Raw genomic sequence first — 21,036 nt, forward strand, 5'->3', positions numbered from 1 at the left:
TCAGACAGAGAAAGATAAATTACTGTATGATATCACTTATATGTGGAATCTAAAAAATAATACACATGAATGTACATAGCAAAACAGAAACAGACTCACAGATATAGAAAAAAAAACAGTGGTTACCAGTGGGGAGAGGGAAGGGGAGAGGAACAAGTTAAGGGTATGGGATTAAGAGATACAAACTACTATGTATGAAATTGATAAACAACTGGGATATATTGTATAGCACAGAGAATTATAGCCATTATCTTGAAACTGCTTTTAATGGAGTATAATCTGTGAAAATACTGAAGCACTATGCTGTATACCTGAAACATATAATATTGTAAATCAAATATACTTCAATTAGAAAAAATAAATAAACGGCAATTTCAGATACTTGTATATCTATAAAGGAAATAAATGAGGTGGTGTAACAGAATAACAGTTTCTTGTGATAGGATGGTTGGGGCAGGCCCTCAGAGGATATTCAGTTGTACAGGTAAGAACTGGAACTGTGTGGTTTCTACTGATGCTTCCCTAGTAAACTGGAAAATTCTTCCTTTCCTAGATATATGCATGGGCTTCAAAAATTTACCAATCCTTGACAGATTAATGGTTAGTTTTCATGGCGATATTAGTAACACACATTCCAAAAGTAACATAATTGCACAGTTTGCAGACTCTATTATTTTGTTTAAAATACTGAATTCCTGAAAAGATCAAATCAGGATAATTACTTTAAATAAGTAAAAAAGAATAGTTAATATTTATAAGCATTTACTAAAAGTCTAGCAGTGGCGTAAACACTCTATGTATTAATTTCATTTTTATAGTGGTTACCAAAATTGGTGCTAACACCAATGTTGTTCATGTTAAAGAAAGAAAATTCCAGACCAATATCACTGATGAATATAGATGCAAAAATCCTCAACAAAATACTAGCAAACAGAATCCAACAACACATTAAAAGGATCATACACCATGATCAAGTGGAATTTATCCCAGGGATGCAAGGATTCTTCAATATACACAAATCAATCAATGTGATACACCAAATATTAACAAACTGAAGAATGAAAACCATATGATCATCTCAATAGATGCAGAAAAAGCTTTTGACAAAATTCAACACTCATTTATGATAAAAACTCTCCAGAAAGTGGGCATAGAGGGAACCTACCTCAACATAATAAAGGCCATATATGACAAACCCACAGCAAACGTCATTCTCAATGGTGAAAAACTGAAAGCATTTCCTCTAAGATCAGGAACAAGACAAGGATGTCCACTCTCGCACTATTATTCAACATAGTTTTGGAAGTGCTAGCCATGGCAATCAGAGAAGAAAAAGAAATAAAAGGAATATAAATTGGAAAAGAAGAAGTAAAACTGTCACTGTTTGCAGATGGCATGATGCTATATGTAGAGAATCCTAAAGGTGTCACCAGAAAACTACTAGAGCTAATCAATGAATTTAGTAAAGTTGCAGGATGCAAAATTAATGCACAGAAATCTCTTGCATTCCTATACACTAATGATGAAAAATCTGAAAGAGAAATTAAGGAAACACTCCCATTTACCACTGCAACAAAAAGAATAAAATACCTAGGAATAAACCTACCTTGGGAGACAAAAGACCTGTATGCAGAAAACTATAAGACACTGATGAAAGAAATTAAAGATGATACAAAGAGATGGAGAGATATATCATGTTCTTGGATTGGAAGAATCAACATTGTGAAAATGACTCTACTACCCAAAGCAATCTACAGATTCAATGCAATCCCTATCAAATTACCAATGGCATTTTTTACAGAACTAGAACAAAAAATCTTAAAATTTGTATGGAGACAAAAAAGACCCCCAATAGCCAAAGCAGTCTTGAGGGAAGAAAATGGAGCTGGAGAAATCAGACTCCCTGACTTCAGACTATACTACAAAGCTACAGTAATCAAGACAATATGGTACTGGCACAAAAACAGAAACATAGATCAATGGAACAGGATAGGAAGCCCAGAGATAAACCCACGCACCTATGGTCAACTAATCTATGACAAAGGAGGCAAGGGTATACAATGGAGAAAAGACAGTCTCTTCAATAAGTGGTACTGGAAAAACTGGAGAGCTACATGTAAAAGAATCAAATTAGAACACTCCCTAACACCATACACAAAAATAAACTCAAAATGGATTAGAAACCTAAATGTAAGACCGGACACTATAAAACTCTTAGAGGAAAACATAGAAAGAACACTCTTTGACATAAATCACAGCAAGATCTTTTTTGATCCACCTCCTAGAATAATGGAAATAAAAACAAAAATAAACAAATGGGACCTAATGAAACTTAAAAGCTTTTGCAAAGCAAAAGAACTACAAACAAGACGAAAAGACAACCCTCAGAATGGGAGAAAATATTTGCAAACAAATCAACAGATAAAGGATTAATCTCCAAAATATATAAACAGCTCCTGCAGCTCAATATTAAAAAAACAAACAACCCAATCCAAAAATGGGCAGAAGACCTAAACAGACATTTCTCCAAAGAAGACATACAGATTGCCAAGAAGCACATGAAAAGCTGCTCAACATCACTAATTATTAGAGAAATGCAAATCAAAACTACCATGAGGTATCACCTCACACCAGTTAGAATGGGCATCATCAGAAAATCTACAAACAACAAATGGTGGAGAGGGTGTGGAGAAAAGAGAACCCTCCTGCACTGTTGGTGGGAATGTAAATTGATACAGCCACTATGGAGAACAGTATGGAGGTTCTTTAAAAACTAAAAATAGCACTACCATATGACGCAGCAATCCCACTACTGGGCATATACCCAGAGAAAACCATAATTCAAAAAGACACATGCACCCCAATGTTCATTGCAACACTACTTACAATAGCCAGGTCATGGAAGCAACCTAAATGCCCATCGTCAGACAAATGGATAAAGGAGATGTGGTACATATATACAATGGAATATTACTCAGCCATAAAAAGGAACGAAGTTGGGTCATTTGTAGAGACGTGGATGGACCTAGAGACTGTCATACAGAGTGAAGTAAGTCAGAAAGAGAAAAACAATATCGTATATTAACGCATATTTGTGGAACCTAGAAAAATGATACAGATGAACTGGTTTGCAGGGCAGAAATTGAGACACAGATGTAGAGAACAAACGTATGGACACCAAGAGGGGAAAGTGGCGGGGAGTGGGTGGTGTGGTGTGATGAATTGGGAGGTTGGGATTTACATGTATACACTAATATGTATAAAATGGATAACTAATAGGAACCTGCTGTATAAAAAATAAATAAAATTCTAAAATTCAAATAAATAAATAAATAAACCCAATATGTTGATGTTAGAAATGAAGCCAGTTAGACCAAGAGAAGAAAATAATTTGCCTCTTGTCACATAGCTAGGAAGTAGAGGAGCTGACATACAACCCCCACAGTCAGAGTACTTTCCATCACACTACTCTGCCTTCACGGAATAGCATCCTATGCATTCAAGACTTTGATGAGATAGTATCAGTTGAGAAATTTTTTGTATATGATGGAAAGTTTTTGAGGGTGGTACTCTACTTTTTTCAGGGCCAAAGAGAATCTTTAACTTGTCCTTGAGGATTCAAAAGAAAATAAAGATGTAATTTTTTTACAGAAAAACTACACTGAGGAAAATGTATTATATCCAAGCAATATTTTGTGTAAACAGTTAATAAATCAGAAAAAAAAGAAAAATGTTAACAGTAATTTAGTAGCAAATGGGGCATTTGATCTGCAGCTCCCAGATGAATTCCCAAACAATGTGAATAATTTATTTTAGGAAGATGAAATGATATGGGTTATGTAATGCTTGATGAGAAATTGCAGTTGTAATTGGGAAAATTGCTTCTACTTAGCAGGGTCACCAGTGAGGAAGGAGCGGTCCCAGGATATCATTTTCCACCTTGAGAATCTTGGCCGAAGTAGTGCCTGAGTGCTTTCTGCCCAGCTGCGATCAAACTAGTGTAGCTGAAGTTAGCTTCATTTCCTGAGACCTGAAAAGGCTTTTGACTATCTAGCCTCTGTGCTATTTTGTGAGAGGTTGTGCTCCAATCACAGCTCCTCATTTTAGAGCTGCAGTACTAGATTTGCACAGATGCAAGGCTCTCCCAGAGAGAGAGAGCTGTCAGGTTGTATGGCAGCTCAGTTGCTCCTTGGAATTTATGCCCTAAGGGACAAGCACTCCATAGAGCATTTTGAAAGCTGGCAGCTTAGGGTTGGCAGCTGAATTTTGACATTTCAGGCTATTATCAAAACTCTCTCAAACAGCTGAAACTGTAGGTATCTGACAGTTAAGCCTTCTGTGAGGCATGTTTATCTGGCAGGAAGAATGCTATCAGTTGCCTTATTATTCTATTATCCTGTACATTTCAGTTGCTTTTTGTTGATCACCTAAAATTAATGCATTGTTAAGATATGTCAAATGACAAGGCAACATAAAGAGCCAGGGTTCAGATTTTAGCCTCACGACTATGCTGAATTTAAAGATATGGAAAAATTTATCACTGGGCTTCTGAGAAATATAAAAAGCAATACAAGAATCCACATATTTGATTGTCCCTGTTAAAGCTCACACTTAGTCCTTCCCCTGTGGACTTAGAAAGAGGTAATGAAAAACCATATTTCTTCCCAAGCTAGAGCTGACCCACTTGGATATGTTGGTATCTGAAAACATATTTTATCCAAATAAGGAGTCAAGGTGATTTTACTTTATTTTATACAATGTGAGCCACTTAATTTTCATTCCATTAAATGCTGAAAAAAAATCAATATCTGATAGATGAAAAAGGTCAGAGTTAGAAGAGCTATTTGGAAAAGAGTAGTATGTCAGAGAAAGAAGAGTTGGGATTATTTTTATTTAGGAAAAGGAAGAATAATAATCCTGTAGCTATGTTTATTTCCTATACAAACTATGTATTTTTCTTAGTGAAGACAAAAATGAAATTGCATTAGTAATGGTAAAAGAATATGGCCCTTTAGTTTCTAGAAAAATTGGTTGAAAACATAATATCTTTATCTCCTTTGGAAAACCACATCTCACTCTCCCCATGCTAACGATCAACTCAACTCAGAGACTTAAGGAACTTAGTCCCAGCCCAGTATAACCCTCATCAAAGAATGCAGAAAAGAATGCTACCTTCTGCTTAAATACTGGATAAGCACAAATTGAAATAAGTCATTAAAGTAATTATCCAACCAAATCTCCCTGGTTGCCACAAACTGAATATAAGATTGTAGAAATCTTTGATGTCCTCTGATTCATGACGGAGAGCTGAATTTGATAAAACAGCTTTGAGATGAGTCATGATCAGATTCTCTATGCATATACACAGCACCAGTCAGTCAGTCCGTGCAGTAAATTTAACGTCCTCAAAACAATGCTCAGTGAAAAAAAAAGAAAGAAATATGTTTATCTGGAGTTTTCTCATGAGTTAAGTTTTACAGAGATACAAATTTTAAATTAATCAGTGCTCCAGTCTGGTCTGTAGGCTAAGTTGTATGGTAGTTTTGTAATGACACTATTAATAAACAGTGACAGCATCTAACCCCTAAAAAAAGTGTATGATGTAGTAGGCATGGCTTAAAGTCATACGTGCACACACATACATATGCCTCATATATACATATGTGTATATATACACATACATATACATAGGTGTATATATATACATATACATATGTGTATATATATACACATACGTATACATATGTATACTATTTAATCCTCAAGACATCCTTGATATTGGTAGATGCTATTATTATCCCATTTTGCAAAGAAGGAAATAGAGGCTCAAAGAGCTTAAACAATTTGTCCAGTGTCACAAAATCGTAAGGGTGGTATTTAAATGTGGACCATCTGACTGTAAAGCCTGTGCTATTTATTTATCACTACATAAATAGTCACCAGAACATTTATATGTTGAGATATATTCATTTGAAGCCTATCTGCAATGCAAAAATTTCAAAATTCTATATGAGCTCCTTCAAAAATGTGGTCAATATAGTAAAGCAGAATAACCACAATAGAAGTGATATTTTCAATGCTTCCATATAAAAATGTCTGGAGGCAGAGCTGGGAATGGAAAAATATTGATTGTGAGTTTAAAAGGTGATGAACTTCAGTATTGATAACAGACAAATTTATATTCCTAAAGTTTTCCTCTCTATTTGCAAATTCCCCTTTCCACATTCGAAAAGCTGGTTTTTAGAAGTGATGACAGAAGTGTTACAGAGTCAGCCCTAATAACAGCTGTTAGCTCAGATTAGCCCAAGTGAAAATGTGCCTCAGTTTCTGCTGCACATCTGTCATAGTTTTTTGTGTGTGTGCGTGTGGATAGTGGGTTATAGGATGGTGTATGGGATTTTTTCCCTATATTTAAAATATTTTTCTGTATTTTCTTTTTTTATTACTTTGCCTCATTTCCTGGAAGTTTTTCTGTTAATGCATGGTAACCACTTAGCTTCAAGCAGACACCTAGGAGTAAATAAAAATATGAATGCTTCCATCTATTAAAGATTTATTTGGATTTCAGACTATCTTGGCATTATTATTTTTATATATGAAAATGATTTTTTCTATATTATCACGCACCTCTGCATCTTAGAGTGCTTAATTATAGCTATTAATTGCAATATTAAGGTAAACTAGGTTTGACAGGTAAATTCTCTCTTTTTATTAAGATGTCTGTGTACTTTGGTCAGAAAATTTAATGATACCTTCTCATTTATTTTTTAGTAGTTTAAAACAAAACAAAGAACAATTGGGTGGCAAAAGTGTGAGACCTTTAAATAGCTTAATTTTGTCTTTGCCAAAGGGCTTTTAGTAAATATACGTATTTATTCATATATAGTCAGCTCCTTATTTACATTTCTCACTATCAAGATAGGAAGGCCCTTTATTTGGAATTTCTACTGGAAAAAGTGACTTCAAGAATTATCACCAACAGTCTCCTCTGAATCTCTTAACAGGGCTGCCTTCTTAGGGACAGCTGCAACCCCCATTCCCCCACGCATGAGCTGCCTTGGGTCACGTGGTCAATACAGAGAAGAGAAATAACTACAATAGAGGTAATATTTTCAATGTTTCAAATACAAAAATGTCTGGAGGCAGAGCCGGTAATGGAAAAATATTGATTTGGGATGAGTTGAAGTTCATCAGGACTGATAATAGCCACCTTTACACCTCAAGAGCTCTACAAAGTCTGGCTTCTGGCCAATGCTGGCTCCATCTAGGAGGCAGCCATGAGAAATAGAAAGGCCATGGGTTTATACTCAGGCTCTAAAAGTTCTCAAATTCCATTCCAAATGGCACCAGAGATTTGAAATTTGTTTCTACAATATCTAAGCCTCCGTCTCCTTATCATTAAATTGGGAGTAAATGTATATTTTTAAATTTTTTCCAAGGAGTAAAATGAAGTGAAAAGACTAAAATGAGATGAAACTTTCTGGGTCTCTCAATAAATATATCTATTTCCAGTTTGCTAGAAGTCTGAAAACAGTTTCTGTTTTTGGAATAATGATAAAAATAAAGATATTGATGAAGATATGTTTTTGTTGGGTCAAGTAATATTTACATTAGTCAGGACTCTTCCTTCTGGAATTTATGATACTTTCCATCAGTGTTTTTCCAAGTGTGCTTCCATGGACCACCCGCATCAGAATCACTTGGAGTACTTAGCAAAACGTCAGGTTATCAATCTCTACACTGGACTTACTGAATCATGATTCCTGGGGAAGGTGCTTGGATGAATATGTATTTAACAACATCCCCAGAGGAATTTTTTCCCCTACACTAAAGTTTCAGAAGCATTGCCTATTTATGTGTGTGTGTATCTTCATATTTTATGCATCATAAATCGTGACATATGCTGTCATCCTACTCATAGAAACCTTGTTAGGTATAAACAACAAGAATAAGTAACATCTCCTTTGTATTGATGGGAAAACTGAGATCTAGAGAAGTTAAGTTTCTCACCCAAGGTTACAAAGACAATAAGAGGCAGAATTTAGATCTACATTAAGGGTTTCTAGTCCAGACTATATCTATTTAGACTATATCTCACCGATTCTCCTACATGAAAGGATGCTAGATGCACATGGTTTGGGGCTGCAGGTAAGTCTTTCTACTCTACAAAATTTTATTCTATAGGCAATGGAGATATATTAAAGATTTTTAAGTATTAGAATAACTTAATCAGATCTGTGTTCTAAGAGGCAGCCTAGAAAATTTGGAGAGAGGAGAAACTGAGTCCAGGAGTCAATTGGGAGACTGATGTTCTTTCTACCACATGAGCAATATATGCTAGGTTATTTATGCCAAAAATAATCAAGTTGCATCCCACAAGGCACTGGAAATTAAATATTTTTGGAACAAGATATAGTTGTGAAACCCAGAACCTGGTTCTCTATGGTTGTCATTAATCACATTAGTATGGTTGGCTCCTCTAAGTTGTGAGCTCTATGAAAATAGAGACATATTTCATTCATCTTTGTATGCTCAGAATCTAATTTAGTGTTAGCTGTATGGTTTCATTAAATATGTTTGTTGTTTGTTTAATAAACTTGAGTGAATGACAGTAAAAACTTTTTTTTTTTTTTTGCGGTACACGGGCCTCTCGCCGCTGCGGCGCCTCCCGCCGCGGAGCACAGGCTCTGGAGGCACAGGCTCAGCGGCCGTGGCTCACGGGCCCAGCCGCTCCGCAGCATGTGGGACCCTCCCGGACCCGGGCACGAACCTGCGCCCCCCGCATCGGCAGGCGGACTCCCAACCACTGCGCCACCAGGGAAGCCCTAAAAACTTTTTTTATGTTGGCAAATGTAATTTATTATTCACATACATGGCCCATTATGTATAAACTCAATATATGCCAACATAGAGATTTAGTTACATTTACTCATCACAACTGCCCCATTTTACTAACCCCTATTTTGCACATGAGAAACACAGAGTGGTTAAGTAATTTACCCAAGTCAGTTGCATGTTTAAGCTCTAACCCTAGTGGAATTGGTATTTGAATTAGGTAGCCTGGTTCCAAAGCCTTGTTATGTTATATTATGTACATAAATTTATCATTATATTTCAATTTCTTATTTTTTTAACATTATTTCATATTGGTATAAATTGGAGTCTAATAGGTGTACCATACGCTGTGTAACAAACATGTAAAATATCAGTGGCTTGACCCAATAAAAGTTTACTTCATACTCAAAGTTTAATGTGGCTTAGATGACATTCCTGTGTGGCTCTCATCCAAAAGATGACTCAGTGACCTGGGCTGCTTTCATCTCGTAACTATGCCAGCTGGAACAGGTGTCCTCCAGGGTTGAGCAGGCAGGGGAAGAGAAAGGAAGGAGACATATCGGCTCTTAATTGTCTTGGTCTGTAAGGTCACATGTCACATCCGTGCATATTTCATTGGGTAGCACCATTCACACAGCCCAAGTTAACTGAAAGAAAGGCTGGGAAATGTAAATGTGTCTGGAACCTGGAATGTAGAAAAAAAATTATAAAACAAATGATACTTCTATTCCCTCTATCATTCAGGAAATTACAAAGGTTTTAGGAGCTCTGTGCTAGGAAGTCAGCATAGAGACTTAATTTACATTTCTTATTAAGTCATACAAAGTGACTTAATATACATGGTATAATACAGGTAAGGGGAGGAGGGTGGGCAGTAGTGTGCTGGAAATATTTAACACCCAGCTTGCTGAAAAAAGGTATGCCAATGTGTATATACGTTAGCTTATTATCAATTTTTTCTGATATAAAGGTTGGGTAGCATACTCTTTATAAGCAATAAAATAAAGTATAAAATCCTCTTCATTATTCAGAATGCTTTCATTGATTTCTGCCAAACATTTTTGTCCCTAGTCAAAATGATTTTTTTGTCCCTAGTTGATTTTTGTCCCTAGTCAAAATGATTTCAGTTGATGAGCAGGTACAGTTATGACATGAATGTCATGTTACAACATCAATATAGTGAAAAAGCAAAAATGTATTTTGAAACTTCATTTATTTCTCAGTGATGTAAGTTACAGTTTTGCTGACTCAGGTAACAGTTTTCAAATACTAGAAGAACATTTTGAGTTTTCACAATGTGACAGCTACAGACATGACACACTTTTAATTCTAATCAACACTACTAACAGCTCCTCCGTCACTTTCCTAAGTCTTGACAATCATCAAAACAATAAATTAAGCCCTGATTTGAAGCAATTTGATGATTTCCATGGTGTAAATACTTTCACCATGGCAGATTCCAGGCCTCCAATGTGATACCATCTAATGTGGAGTTGGGAAGGGATGCTCAGTAGCTCACCATTATATAGTGTTCCCATGATAATAATAGACGTAAACAACCTTGAGAGCATAAATAACAGTAAGGTGTAATAAAATCATAAGAAAGTGATGATTTTACTTATTTTTACTACCTTTGTTTTTAATATAATCTATTTGATTGCACTTTAGGTAATTTAATTTTAAATAGTGGTTGTGTTTAACAACTGACCTGCAAAGTTCCTGAAAAATCGATGGCTTTTATGAGCTGCTGTAAGCCAGCTCTAGCCTACCACTGAGGGTGGGGATAAGACCTCTTATTCTCAGATATAAATTTCCACTTTTTATGTGACCATAACTGCATTTCTTTGAGTTTTGAAGGCTTTTAGATCTCCAACAATCCTTTCTGGATTGTTGTAAATGAGATTATAACTTCATCAAGCATTGTCCACATTATTCTAATATCTGTAGCTCCAGCAGCTCCTAGCTCAATAGTATAGTTAATACATATCCTAGGCACTAAGAAAATCCTTACTAACCAGAATAAAAATTGCACAGACATCTAAAATAAATTATACCTTAAACCTATCAATGAACAACTTTATTATTTTAGCAGGGGTTCAATGGTAGTCAGAGGGTGGTAATGGGGTAGGTAGGAGGAAGCAGTGTGGCACCCTGAGGGAGGCAAGCTTCCACTTCAGTCTCATTAAGTGGTGATAATAATAGAGACCCTCACACAGATTTAGGATTCAGTGTCCCAATTATGGCTGCTGAATCTTGCTTCCTTCCTTTCTTCCACAATATTTTATTGAGCACATACTGTGATCTAGACTGTTCTAGGTATCAGGGATATAGCAGCAAAAAACACAAGTCTGTTCCTTCACAGTGCTTACATTCTATTAAGGAAAGGCAATTAACAAATAAATAGTACCTATACAGTGGGCCAGATAGTGTTAAGCACTGTGGAGAAAGAGAAAGTAGGAAAGGGGCTTAGGATGAGCGAGGTTGGTGGTGGAGTTTTGCTATTTCCTATAGACTGATCCAGAAGGACCTGTCTAATAAGTTGACATTTGAGGAGAGGCCTGAAGGAAATGAAGAAAACAGCCATGCAGATATCTGGGGAAAGAGCCTCCCAGGAACATGAAACAAAGTGCAGAGGTCCCAAGGTGGGAGCATATTTGATGTACTTGGAAGACACGTGAGGATGCTACTATGGCTGGACTGGAGCTGGCAAGAAGAGAACGGTAGGACCAGAGGTCAGAGAGTTAACAAAGCGGTAAGGCAGAGGGCAGATGTATAAGTTGACCTGTGAGTCACCTTGATGTCCATCAAACTGGGCCCCAGGACGCTCCTAGGCTGTCCCTGGGTCCCTTGTTGGTTCCAAGTCCCTGCCCTCTTATTTGCCTCCTACACTCCTCTGAACATCAGATTTGGAAGAATCTTCATACCTTTATTTCTGTCTGTGTACTTATGTGGTCACACTCTCTAGGTCCTGACAATCTTGGTCTAATACCTTTCAGAAGCCTGCCCTTTTAGCAGGTAGAATGCCTCCCTTCATAACTCTCCACAGAAATGCCCATTGTCTCCCATAATACGCCATATAGCTTGTCTGCTTTTTCTATTCACTTGGTTACTAAATTGTCCTAGTATCTCCCTTCCTTTTTAAAATTGCAAATGATGAAGCCCAATTGCTGGCTCAAAGGAAAAAGGATTTTCATTGGTTCACAGGACAATACAAGTTTCAGGTGTGTTTGATCCAGAGCTCAAATGATAACAGCAAGATCTGCTTGTTCTCCAACGCTTGCTTCACCTCAAAACTGGCTTCACTTTTAAGCTCCACGTGGTGGTCAGTGGCAACTGCAGACCTAAGCTTTTCCAGGTTCAAATCTAACAGAAAAAGAGCCTCTCTCTCTCTCCTCTGAAGTGTCTCAGAATGTCTCCTTAAATCTTAATAATTTGATTATCCATCTCTGAAGTAATCACTGGAGGTGGGAAAATGTGAAGTACTGATTGGTTTGGCCTGGGTCAAATTCCTTTCCCTGAGGCAGAGGTAGATCATTAAGTCCTTCCAAACCACATGGACTAAAAGTGAGAGAGAAAAGTATTTCCCGGATGAAAATTGGGGTACAGTTACCAGAAGGAGAGTGAATTGATTTGGGGTAGCAAAATGATTAGATGTTCACTATACTTGCAGCTTATTCTCCTATTGTGCTCACCACACCAATTCATCTCGAAGTAGGTTCTTACATTTTAGGCTATGGCCTACAGTCTCCACCTATTTTATTTTGTTTATCCATTATGGGCTTCACACTTTAGGGCAGGCCTGGACTAGCACCATCAATATCACCTGGGAACTTGTTAGGGATGCAAATTCTTGGGCCCCGCTTCAGATCTACCAAATCAGAAACTCTGGGGGTGGGGCCAGCAATCTGTGGTTGAACACGCCCTCCAGGGGCTCCTGATTTGTGCTAGAGTGTGGAACCTCAGCTTGGAGCGGTGTCTCTGGGTATGTCTTTGTTATACACTGTTTTAGGACTATACTGGTCAAACGAGAGGGGTAAGTCTTGACAAGCACTCTGTTCATCCTCAGGCAAGCAAGTCTTGTAAGTGTGTGGATGTGTGTGTTCTGTTTCCTCCCTGCCTATTCCATACTGCCCTAGGTCTGCATTTCTTTTTATTTCCCTAGAGATCACTGGACCCCGTGGGAACACTTTTGGCAAGATTCCTTAGGGATGATGCCCAGTGGCCCACCTGGTTCTGAGAATAACTCTATCTCTATGAGCCTACACTAGATTTGTAGCATTTTTATTTCTCTAATGATTATTTTTCACTATAATTTTTTTTAGGTTTTCTTTTTTTCTTTAGTGGTTGTTCTAGAGTTTGCCATATACATCTTAAGAGTCAGCTTTGGATTTATATTAGCTTAATTCCAGTGACAAATAGGAACATTACTCTGTATAACTCTTCCCTTCTCCCCCTTTTGTGGTATTATTATTAGACATATTTATTAATGTCACAGACTCAATGATACTTTACCATCTGTGGTCACTTCCTAAGCTATACAACTTTGTTCATATCCACCTCCTTTTGCTGTTATCGGCAAATATATTACACATACATTACATTTCTACATTTCTATATACATGTTATTTTATACAATTGTTTTTTAAAATCACTTGGAAATGAGAAAAATGTGCATTTATACAGTTTATTCTGTTATTACCTTTAACTGTGGTTTTCTTTCTTTCTTTTGTTTTTTTTGTCTGTGTGGATTTGAATTACTGTCCTAGGTTACTAGCTTTCAGCCTGAAGAACTTTTGTTTACTATTTCTTGCAAAATGGGTCTTCTAACAATAAATTTTCTGTTTTTGTTTTTCTGGGGAAGTCTTTATTTTGCCTTCAGTTTTGAAAAATAGCTTTGCTGGATATAGAGTTCTTGGTTGACAGTTTTTTTTTTCTTTAAGCACTTTGAATATATTATCCCACTGCCTTCTAGTTTACGTTATTTCTTCTGAAGTCAGCTGCTAATATTACTGAGGTTCCCTTGTGAAGGATAGCCAGCCATTTTATTCTTGCTGCTTTTAATATTTTCTCCTTGTCTTTGACTTTTAGCATTTTACTATCCTGTGTCTATTTACGGATCTCTTTGCATTTATTCTCCTTGGAATTCATTGAGCTTCCTGGATGTGTAGGTTATTGATTTTCAATAAATTTGAGAATCTTTCAGCCATTTTTCTTCGAATATTTTTTCTGTTCCTTTCTCTCCCTCTTCTCTTTCTGTTACTCCCATTATGCATATATTAGTACTTTTGATGATATGCAACATTTCTTGAGGCTCTGTTCATTTTTCTTTTCTTTTTTTCTCTGTGTTCTTTGACTTGCATAGTCTCTATTGATCTTGAAGTTTACTAATTCATTCTTCTCCCAGTTCAAATCTATTGTATCTATAGTGAAATCTTTATTTCAGTTATTTTACTTTTCAACTCCAGAATTTCCATTTGGTTCTTTTTTATAATTTCTGTCTCTACTGATATTCTCTATTGCTGCAACCTTCCTTTACTTCTTTCATCATACTTTCCTTTAGTTTTGTGAACATATTTATAATGGCCATTTGAGATCTTTTTCTGCTAAATCTGTCATCTAGTTGCTCTCGCAGGCAGTTTATGTTGTCTGCTTTTTTTTCCCCTGTGTATAGATCATTCTCTCCTATTTATTTGCATGTCTGATAATTTTTTGTTGAGGGGGGCAACTGGACATTTTAGATAATATATTGAAGCAACTCTGGGTACTGCTTCCACCCCAGGGCTTGTTATTCTCATTTACTTGTTTATTTTTTTAGCGGCTGCCTCCTATTATTTTAGTGAAGTGTATTTCCTCCCCACAGTATTAAGTCTCTTATGTTGCTTGTCAGGAAGGTATAGCTTTGGGTATTCTTCATCACTCTGGGATGACAGTGGTATTGGTAGGGGTCTCTGGAAAGAGACTCAATCTCACCCAGCTGTTTAACTCCACTAATTGCCTGCTGATTGTTCTATTGTTTTCAACAGTAACCTGGGTCTAAATTGTTCTACAAACTAATCTAATCAAATTGTGACTCCTTTGGTGGAATAGTTTCAGAGGTACATATTCTGACCCCCTGCGGTCTTATCCCCCCTGGTTTTTGCCTGTAAACTAGCTGGCCTTCAGTCTAGGATGTATCTTCATTAAATCCACAAATCTCCTCTCAATTGCCTTTCACCAAAACCTCCACTATTCTTTTTTTTTTTTTTTACATCTTTATTGGAGAATAATTGCAATACAATGGTGTGTTAGTTTCTGCTTCATAACATATAACATAACATATACATATGTTCCCATATCTCTTCCCTCTTGCATCTCCCTCCCTCCCACCCTCCCTATCCCACCCCTCCAGGTGGTCACAAAGAACCGAGCTGATCTCCCTGTGCTATGCGGCTGCTTCCCACTAGCTATCTACCTTATGTTTGGTAGTGTATATATGTCCATGCCTCTCTCTCGCTTTGTCACAGCTTACCCTTCCCGCTCCCCATATCCTCAAGTCCATTCTCTAGTAGGTCTGTGTCTTTATTCCTGTCTTACCCCTAGGTTCTTCATGACATTATTTTTTTCTTAAATTCCATATATATGTGTTAGCATATGGTATTTGTCCTTCACTTTCTGACTTACTTCACTCTGTATGACAGACTCTAGGTCTATCCACCTCTTTACAAATAGCTCAATTTCGTTTCTTTTTATGGCTGAGTAATATTCCATTGTATATATGTGCCACATCTTCTTTATCCATTCATCCAATGATGGACACTTAGGTTGTTTCCATCTCCGGGCTATTATAAATAGAGCTGCAATGAACATTTTGGTACATGACTCTTTTTGAATTATGGTTTTCTCAGGGTATATGCCCAGTAGTGGGATTGCTGGGTCATATGGTAGTTCTATTTGTAGTTTTTTAAGGAACCTCCATACTGTTCTCCATAGTGGCTGTACCAATTCACATTCCCACCAGCAGTGCAAGAGTGTTCCCTTTTCTCCACACCCTCTCCAGCATTTATTGTTTCTAGATTTTTTGATGATGGCCATTCTGACTGGTGTCAGATGATATCTCATTGTAGTTTTGATTTGCATTTCTCTAATGATTAATGATGTTGAGCATTCTTTCATGTGTTTGTTGGCAGTCTGTATATCTTCTCTGGATAAATGTCTATTTAGGTCTTCTGCCCATTTTTGGATTGGGTTGTTTGTTTTTTTGTTATTGAGCTGCATGAGCTGCTTATAAATTTTGGAGATTAATCCTTTGTCAGTTGCTTCATTTGCAAATATTTTCTCCCATTCTGAGGGTTGTCTTTTGGTCTTGTTTATGGTTTCCTTTGCTGTGCAAAAGCTTTGAAGTTTCATTAGGTCCCATTTGTTTATTTTTGTTAATTTCCATTTCTCTAGGAGGTGGGTCAAAAAGGATCTTGCTGTGATTTATGTCATAGAGTGTTCTGCCTATGTTTTCCTCTAAGAGTTTGATAGTTTCTGGCCTTACATTTAGGTTTTTAATCCATTTTGAGCTTATTTTTGTGTATGGTGTTAGGGAGTGATCTAATCTCTTACTTTTACATGTACCTGTCCAGTTTTCCCAGCACCACTTATTGAAGAGGCTGTCCTTTCTCACCACTTATTGAAGAGGCTGTCCTTTCTCCACTGTACTTTCCTGCCTCCTTTATCAAAGATAAGGTGACTATATGTGCGTGGGTTTATCTCTGGGCTTTCTATCCTGTTCCATTGATCTATCTTTCTGTTTTTGTGCCAGTACCATACTGTCTTGATTACTGTAGCTTTGTAGTATAATCTGAAGTCAGGGAGCCTGATTCCTCCAACTCCGTTTTTTGTTCTCAAGATTGTTTTGGCTATTCGGGGTCTTTTGTGTTTCCATACAAATTGTGAAATGTTTTGTTCTGGTTCTGTGAAAAATGCCAGTGGTAGTTTGATAGGGATTGCATTGAATCTGTAGATTGCTTTGGATAGTTCAGTCATTTTCACAATGTTGATTCTTCCAATTCAAGAACATGGTATATCTCTCCATCTATTTGTATCATCTTTAATTTCTTTCATCAGTGTCTTATAATTTTATGCATACAGGTCTTTTGTCTCCTTAGGTAAGTTTATTCCTAGATATTTTATTCTTTTTGTTGCAGTGGTAAATGGGAGTGTTTTCTTGATTTCACTTCCAGATTTTTCATCATTAGTGTATAGGAAGGCAAGAGGTTTCTGTGCATTAATTTTATATCCTGCTACTTCACCAAATTCATTGATTAGCTCTAGTAGTTTTCTTGTAGCATCTCTAGGATTCTCTATGTATAGTATCATGTCATCTGCAAACAGTGACAGCTTTAATTCTTCTTTTCAGATTTGGATTCCTTTTATTTCCTTTTCTTCTCTGATTGCTGTGGCTAAAACTTCCAAAAAACTATGTTGAATAAGAGTGGTGAGAGTGGGCAACCTTGTCTTGTTCCTGATCTTAGTGGAAATGCTTTCGGTTTTTCACCATTGAGGACGATGTTGGCTGTGGGTTTGTCATATATGGCCTTTATTATGTTGAGGAAAGTTCCCTCAATGCCTACTTTCTGCAGGGTTTTTATCATAAATGGGTGTTGAATTTTGTGGAAAGGTTTCTCTGCATCTATTGAGATGATCATATGGTTTTTCTCCTTCAGTTTGTTAATATGGTGTATGACGTTGATTGATTTGCATATATTGAAGAATCCTTGCATTCCTGGAATAAACCCCACTTGATCATGGTGTATGATCCTTTTAATGTGCTGTTGGATTCTCTTTGCTAGTATTTTGTTGAGGATTTTTGCATCTATGTTCATTAGTGATATTGGCCTGTAGTTTTCTTTCTTTGTGACATCCTTGTCTGGTTTTGGTATCATGGTGACGGTGGCCTCATAGAATGAGTTTGGGAGTGTTCCTCCCTCTGCTATATTTTGGAAGAGTTTGAGAAGGATAGGTGTTAGCTCTTCTCTAAATATTTGATAGAATTCACCTATGAAGCCATCTGGTCCTGGGCTTTTGTTTGTTGGAAGATTTTTAATCACAGTTTCAATTTCAGTGCTTGTGATTGGTCTGTTCATAGTTTCTATTTCTTCCTGATTCAGTCTTGGCAGGTTGTGCATACCTAAGAATTTATCCATTTCTTCCAGGTTGTCCATTTTATTGGCATAGTGTTGCCTGTAGTAATCTCTCATGATCTTTTGTATTTCTGCAGTGTCAGTTGTTACTTCTCCTTTTTCATTTCTAATTCTATTGATTTGAGTCTTTTCCCTTTTTTTCTTGATGAGTCTGGCTAATGGTTTATCAATTTTGTTTATCTTCTCAAAGAACCAGCTTTAGTTTTATTGATCTTTGCTATCGTTTGCTTCATTTCTTTTTCATTTATTTCTGATCTGATTTTTATGATTTCTTTCCTTCTGCTAACTTTGGGGTCTTTTTGTTCTTCTTTCTCTAATTGCTTTAGGTGCAAGGTTAGGTTGTTTATTCGAGATGTTTCCTGTTTCTTAAGGTAGGATTGTATTGCTATAAACTTCCCTCTTAGAACTGCTTTTGCTGCATCCCATATGTTTTGCGTCATCCTGTCTCCATTGTCATTTGTTTCTAGGTATTTTTCTATTTCCTCTTTGATTTCTTCAGTCTTCACTTCATTATTAAGTAGTGTATTGTTTAGTCTCCATGTGTTTGTATTTTTTACAGATCTTTTCCTGTAATTGATATCTAGTCTCAAAGCGTTGTGGTCGGAAAAGATACTTGATACTATTTCAATTTTCTTAAATTTACCAAGGCTTGATTTGTGACCCAAGATATGATCTATCCTGGAGAATGTTCCGTGAGCACTTGAGAAAAATGTGTATTCTGTTGTTTTTGAATAGAATGTCCTATAAATATCAATTAATTCCATCTTGTTTAATGTATCATTTCAAGCTTGTGTTTCCTTATTTATTTTCATTTTGGATGATCTGTCCATTGGTGAAAGTGGGGTGTTAAAGTCTCCTACTATGAATGTATTACTGTCGATTTCCCCTTTTATGACTGTTAGTGTTTGCCTTATGTATTGAGGTGCTCCTATGTTGGGTGCATAAATATTTACAATTGCTATATCTTCTTCTTGGATCGATCCGTTGATCATTATGTAGTGTCCTTCTTTGTCTCTTCTAATATTCTTTATTTTAAAGTCTATTTTGTCTGATATGAGAATTGCTACTCCAGCTTTCTTTTGGTTTCCATTTTCATGGAATATCTTTTTCCATCCCCTTACTTTCAGTCTGTATGTGTCTCTATGTCTGAAGTGGGTCTCTTGTAGACAGCATATATATGGGTCTTGTTTTTGTATCCATTCAGCCAATCTGTGTCTTTTGGTGGTAGCATTTAGTCCCTTTACATTTAAGGTAATTATCGATATGTATGTTCCTATTCCCATTTTCTTAGTTGTTTTGGGTTCATTATTGTATGTCTTTTCCTTCTCTTGTGTTTCTTGCCTAGAGAAGTCCCTTTAGTATTTGTTGTAAAGCTGGTTTGGTGGTGCTGAATTCTCTTAGCTTTTGCTTGTCTGTAAAGGTTTTAATTTCTCTGTCAAATCTGAATGAGATCCTTGCTGGGTAGAGTTATCTTGGTTGCAGGTTTTTCTCCTTCATCACTTTAAATATGTCCTGCCACTCCCTTCTGGCTTGCAGAGTTTCTGCTGAAAGATCAGCAGTTAAACTTATGGGGATTCCTGTGTGTGTTATTTGTTGTTTTTCCCTTGCTGCTTTTAATATGTTTTCTTTTTATTTAATTTTTGAAAGTTTGATTAATATGTGTCTTGGCGTATTTCTCCTTGGATTTATCCTGTATGGGACTCTCTGTGCTTCTTGGACTTGATTAACTATTTCCTTTCCCATATTAGGGAAGTTTTCAACTATAATCTCTTCAAATATTTTCTCAGTCCCTTTCTTTTTCTCTTCTTCTTCTGGAACCCCTTATAATTCGAATGTTGGTGCGTTTAATGTTGTCCCAGAGGTCTCTGAGACTGTCCTCAGTTCTTTTCATTCTTTTTTCTTTATTCTGCTCTGCAGTAGTTATTTCCACTATTTTATCTCCAGGTCACTTATCCATTCTTCTGCCTCATGTATTCTGCTATTGATCCCATCTAGAGTATTTTTCATTTCATTTATTGTGCTGTTCATCATTGCTTATTTCATCTTTAGTTCTTCTAGGTCCTTGTTAAATGTTTCTTGCATTTTCTCTCTTCTATTTCCAAGATTTTGGATCATCTTTGCTATCATTATTCTGAATTCTTTTTCAGGTAGACTGCCTATTTCCTCTTCATTTGTTAGGTCTGGTGGGTTTTTATCTTGCTCTTTCAACTGCTGTGTGTTTTTCTGTCTTCTCATTTTGCTTCTCTTACTGTGCTTGGGGTCTCCTTTTTGCAGGCTGCAGGTTCGTAGTTCCTGTTGTTTTTGGTGTCTGTCCCCAGTGGCTAAGGTTGGTTCAGTGGGTTGTGTAGGCTTCCTGGTGGAGGGGACTAGTGCCTGTGTTCTGGTGGATGTGGCTGGATCTTGTCTTTATGGTGGGCAAGTCCACGTCTGGTGGTGTGTTTTGGGGTGTCTGTGGACTTATTATGATTTTAGGCAGCTTCTCTGCTAATAGGTGGGGTTGTGTTCCTGTCTTGCTAGTTGTTTGGCATAGGGTGTCCAGCACTGTAGCTTGCTGGTCGTTGAGTGAAGCTGGCTGCTGGTGTTGAGATGGAGATCTCTGGGAGATTTTCACCGTTTGATAATATGTGGAGCTGGGAGGTCTGTTGTGGACCAGTGTCCTGAAGTTGGCTCTCCCACCTCAGAGGCACAGCACTGACTCCTGGCTGCAGCACCAAGATCCTTTCATCCGCACGGCTCAGAATAAAAGGGAGGAGAAAGTAGAAAGAATTAGTAGAAGTAGAAGGAAAGCAAGAAAGAAAGAAGGAAAGGAAAGAAAGAAAGGAGGGGGGGAGGAAGGAAGGAAGGAGGGAGGGAAGGAAGGAAAAAAAGAAAGATAAAGTAAGATAAAATAAAATAAAATATTAAAATAAAAAATAAATATTAAGAAAAAAATTTTAAAAAAAACCTGACGGATAGAACCCTAGGACAAATGGTGGAAGCAAAGCTATACAGACAAGATCTCACACAGAAGCATACACATACACACTCACAAAAA

General features: G+C 36.9%; 1 protein-coding gene across 1 annotated transcript in view; it reads left to right on the forward strand.

Annotated features, from left to right (window-relative positions):
* Positions 1 to 21,036, forward strand: part of MACIR (macrophage immunometabolism regulator) — a 293,610-nt gene that overhangs the window by 111,364 nt on the left and 161,210 nt on the right. The window contains exon 6 of the mRNA XM_060143360.1: positions 7,005 to 7,103. Coding sequence (XP_059999343.1) covers positions 7,005 to 7,103 — 99 coding nt within the window. The remainder of the gene's footprint in view (positions 1 to 7,004; positions 7,104 to 21,036) is intronic.

This window comes from Lagenorhynchus albirostris, chromosome 3, assembly GCF_949774975.1.
Source record: "Lagenorhynchus albirostris chromosome 3, mLagAlb1.1, whole genome shotgun sequence".
Taxonomy (NCBI): Eukaryota; Metazoa; Chordata; class Mammalia; order Artiodactyla; family Delphinidae; genus Lagenorhynchus; species Lagenorhynchus albirostris.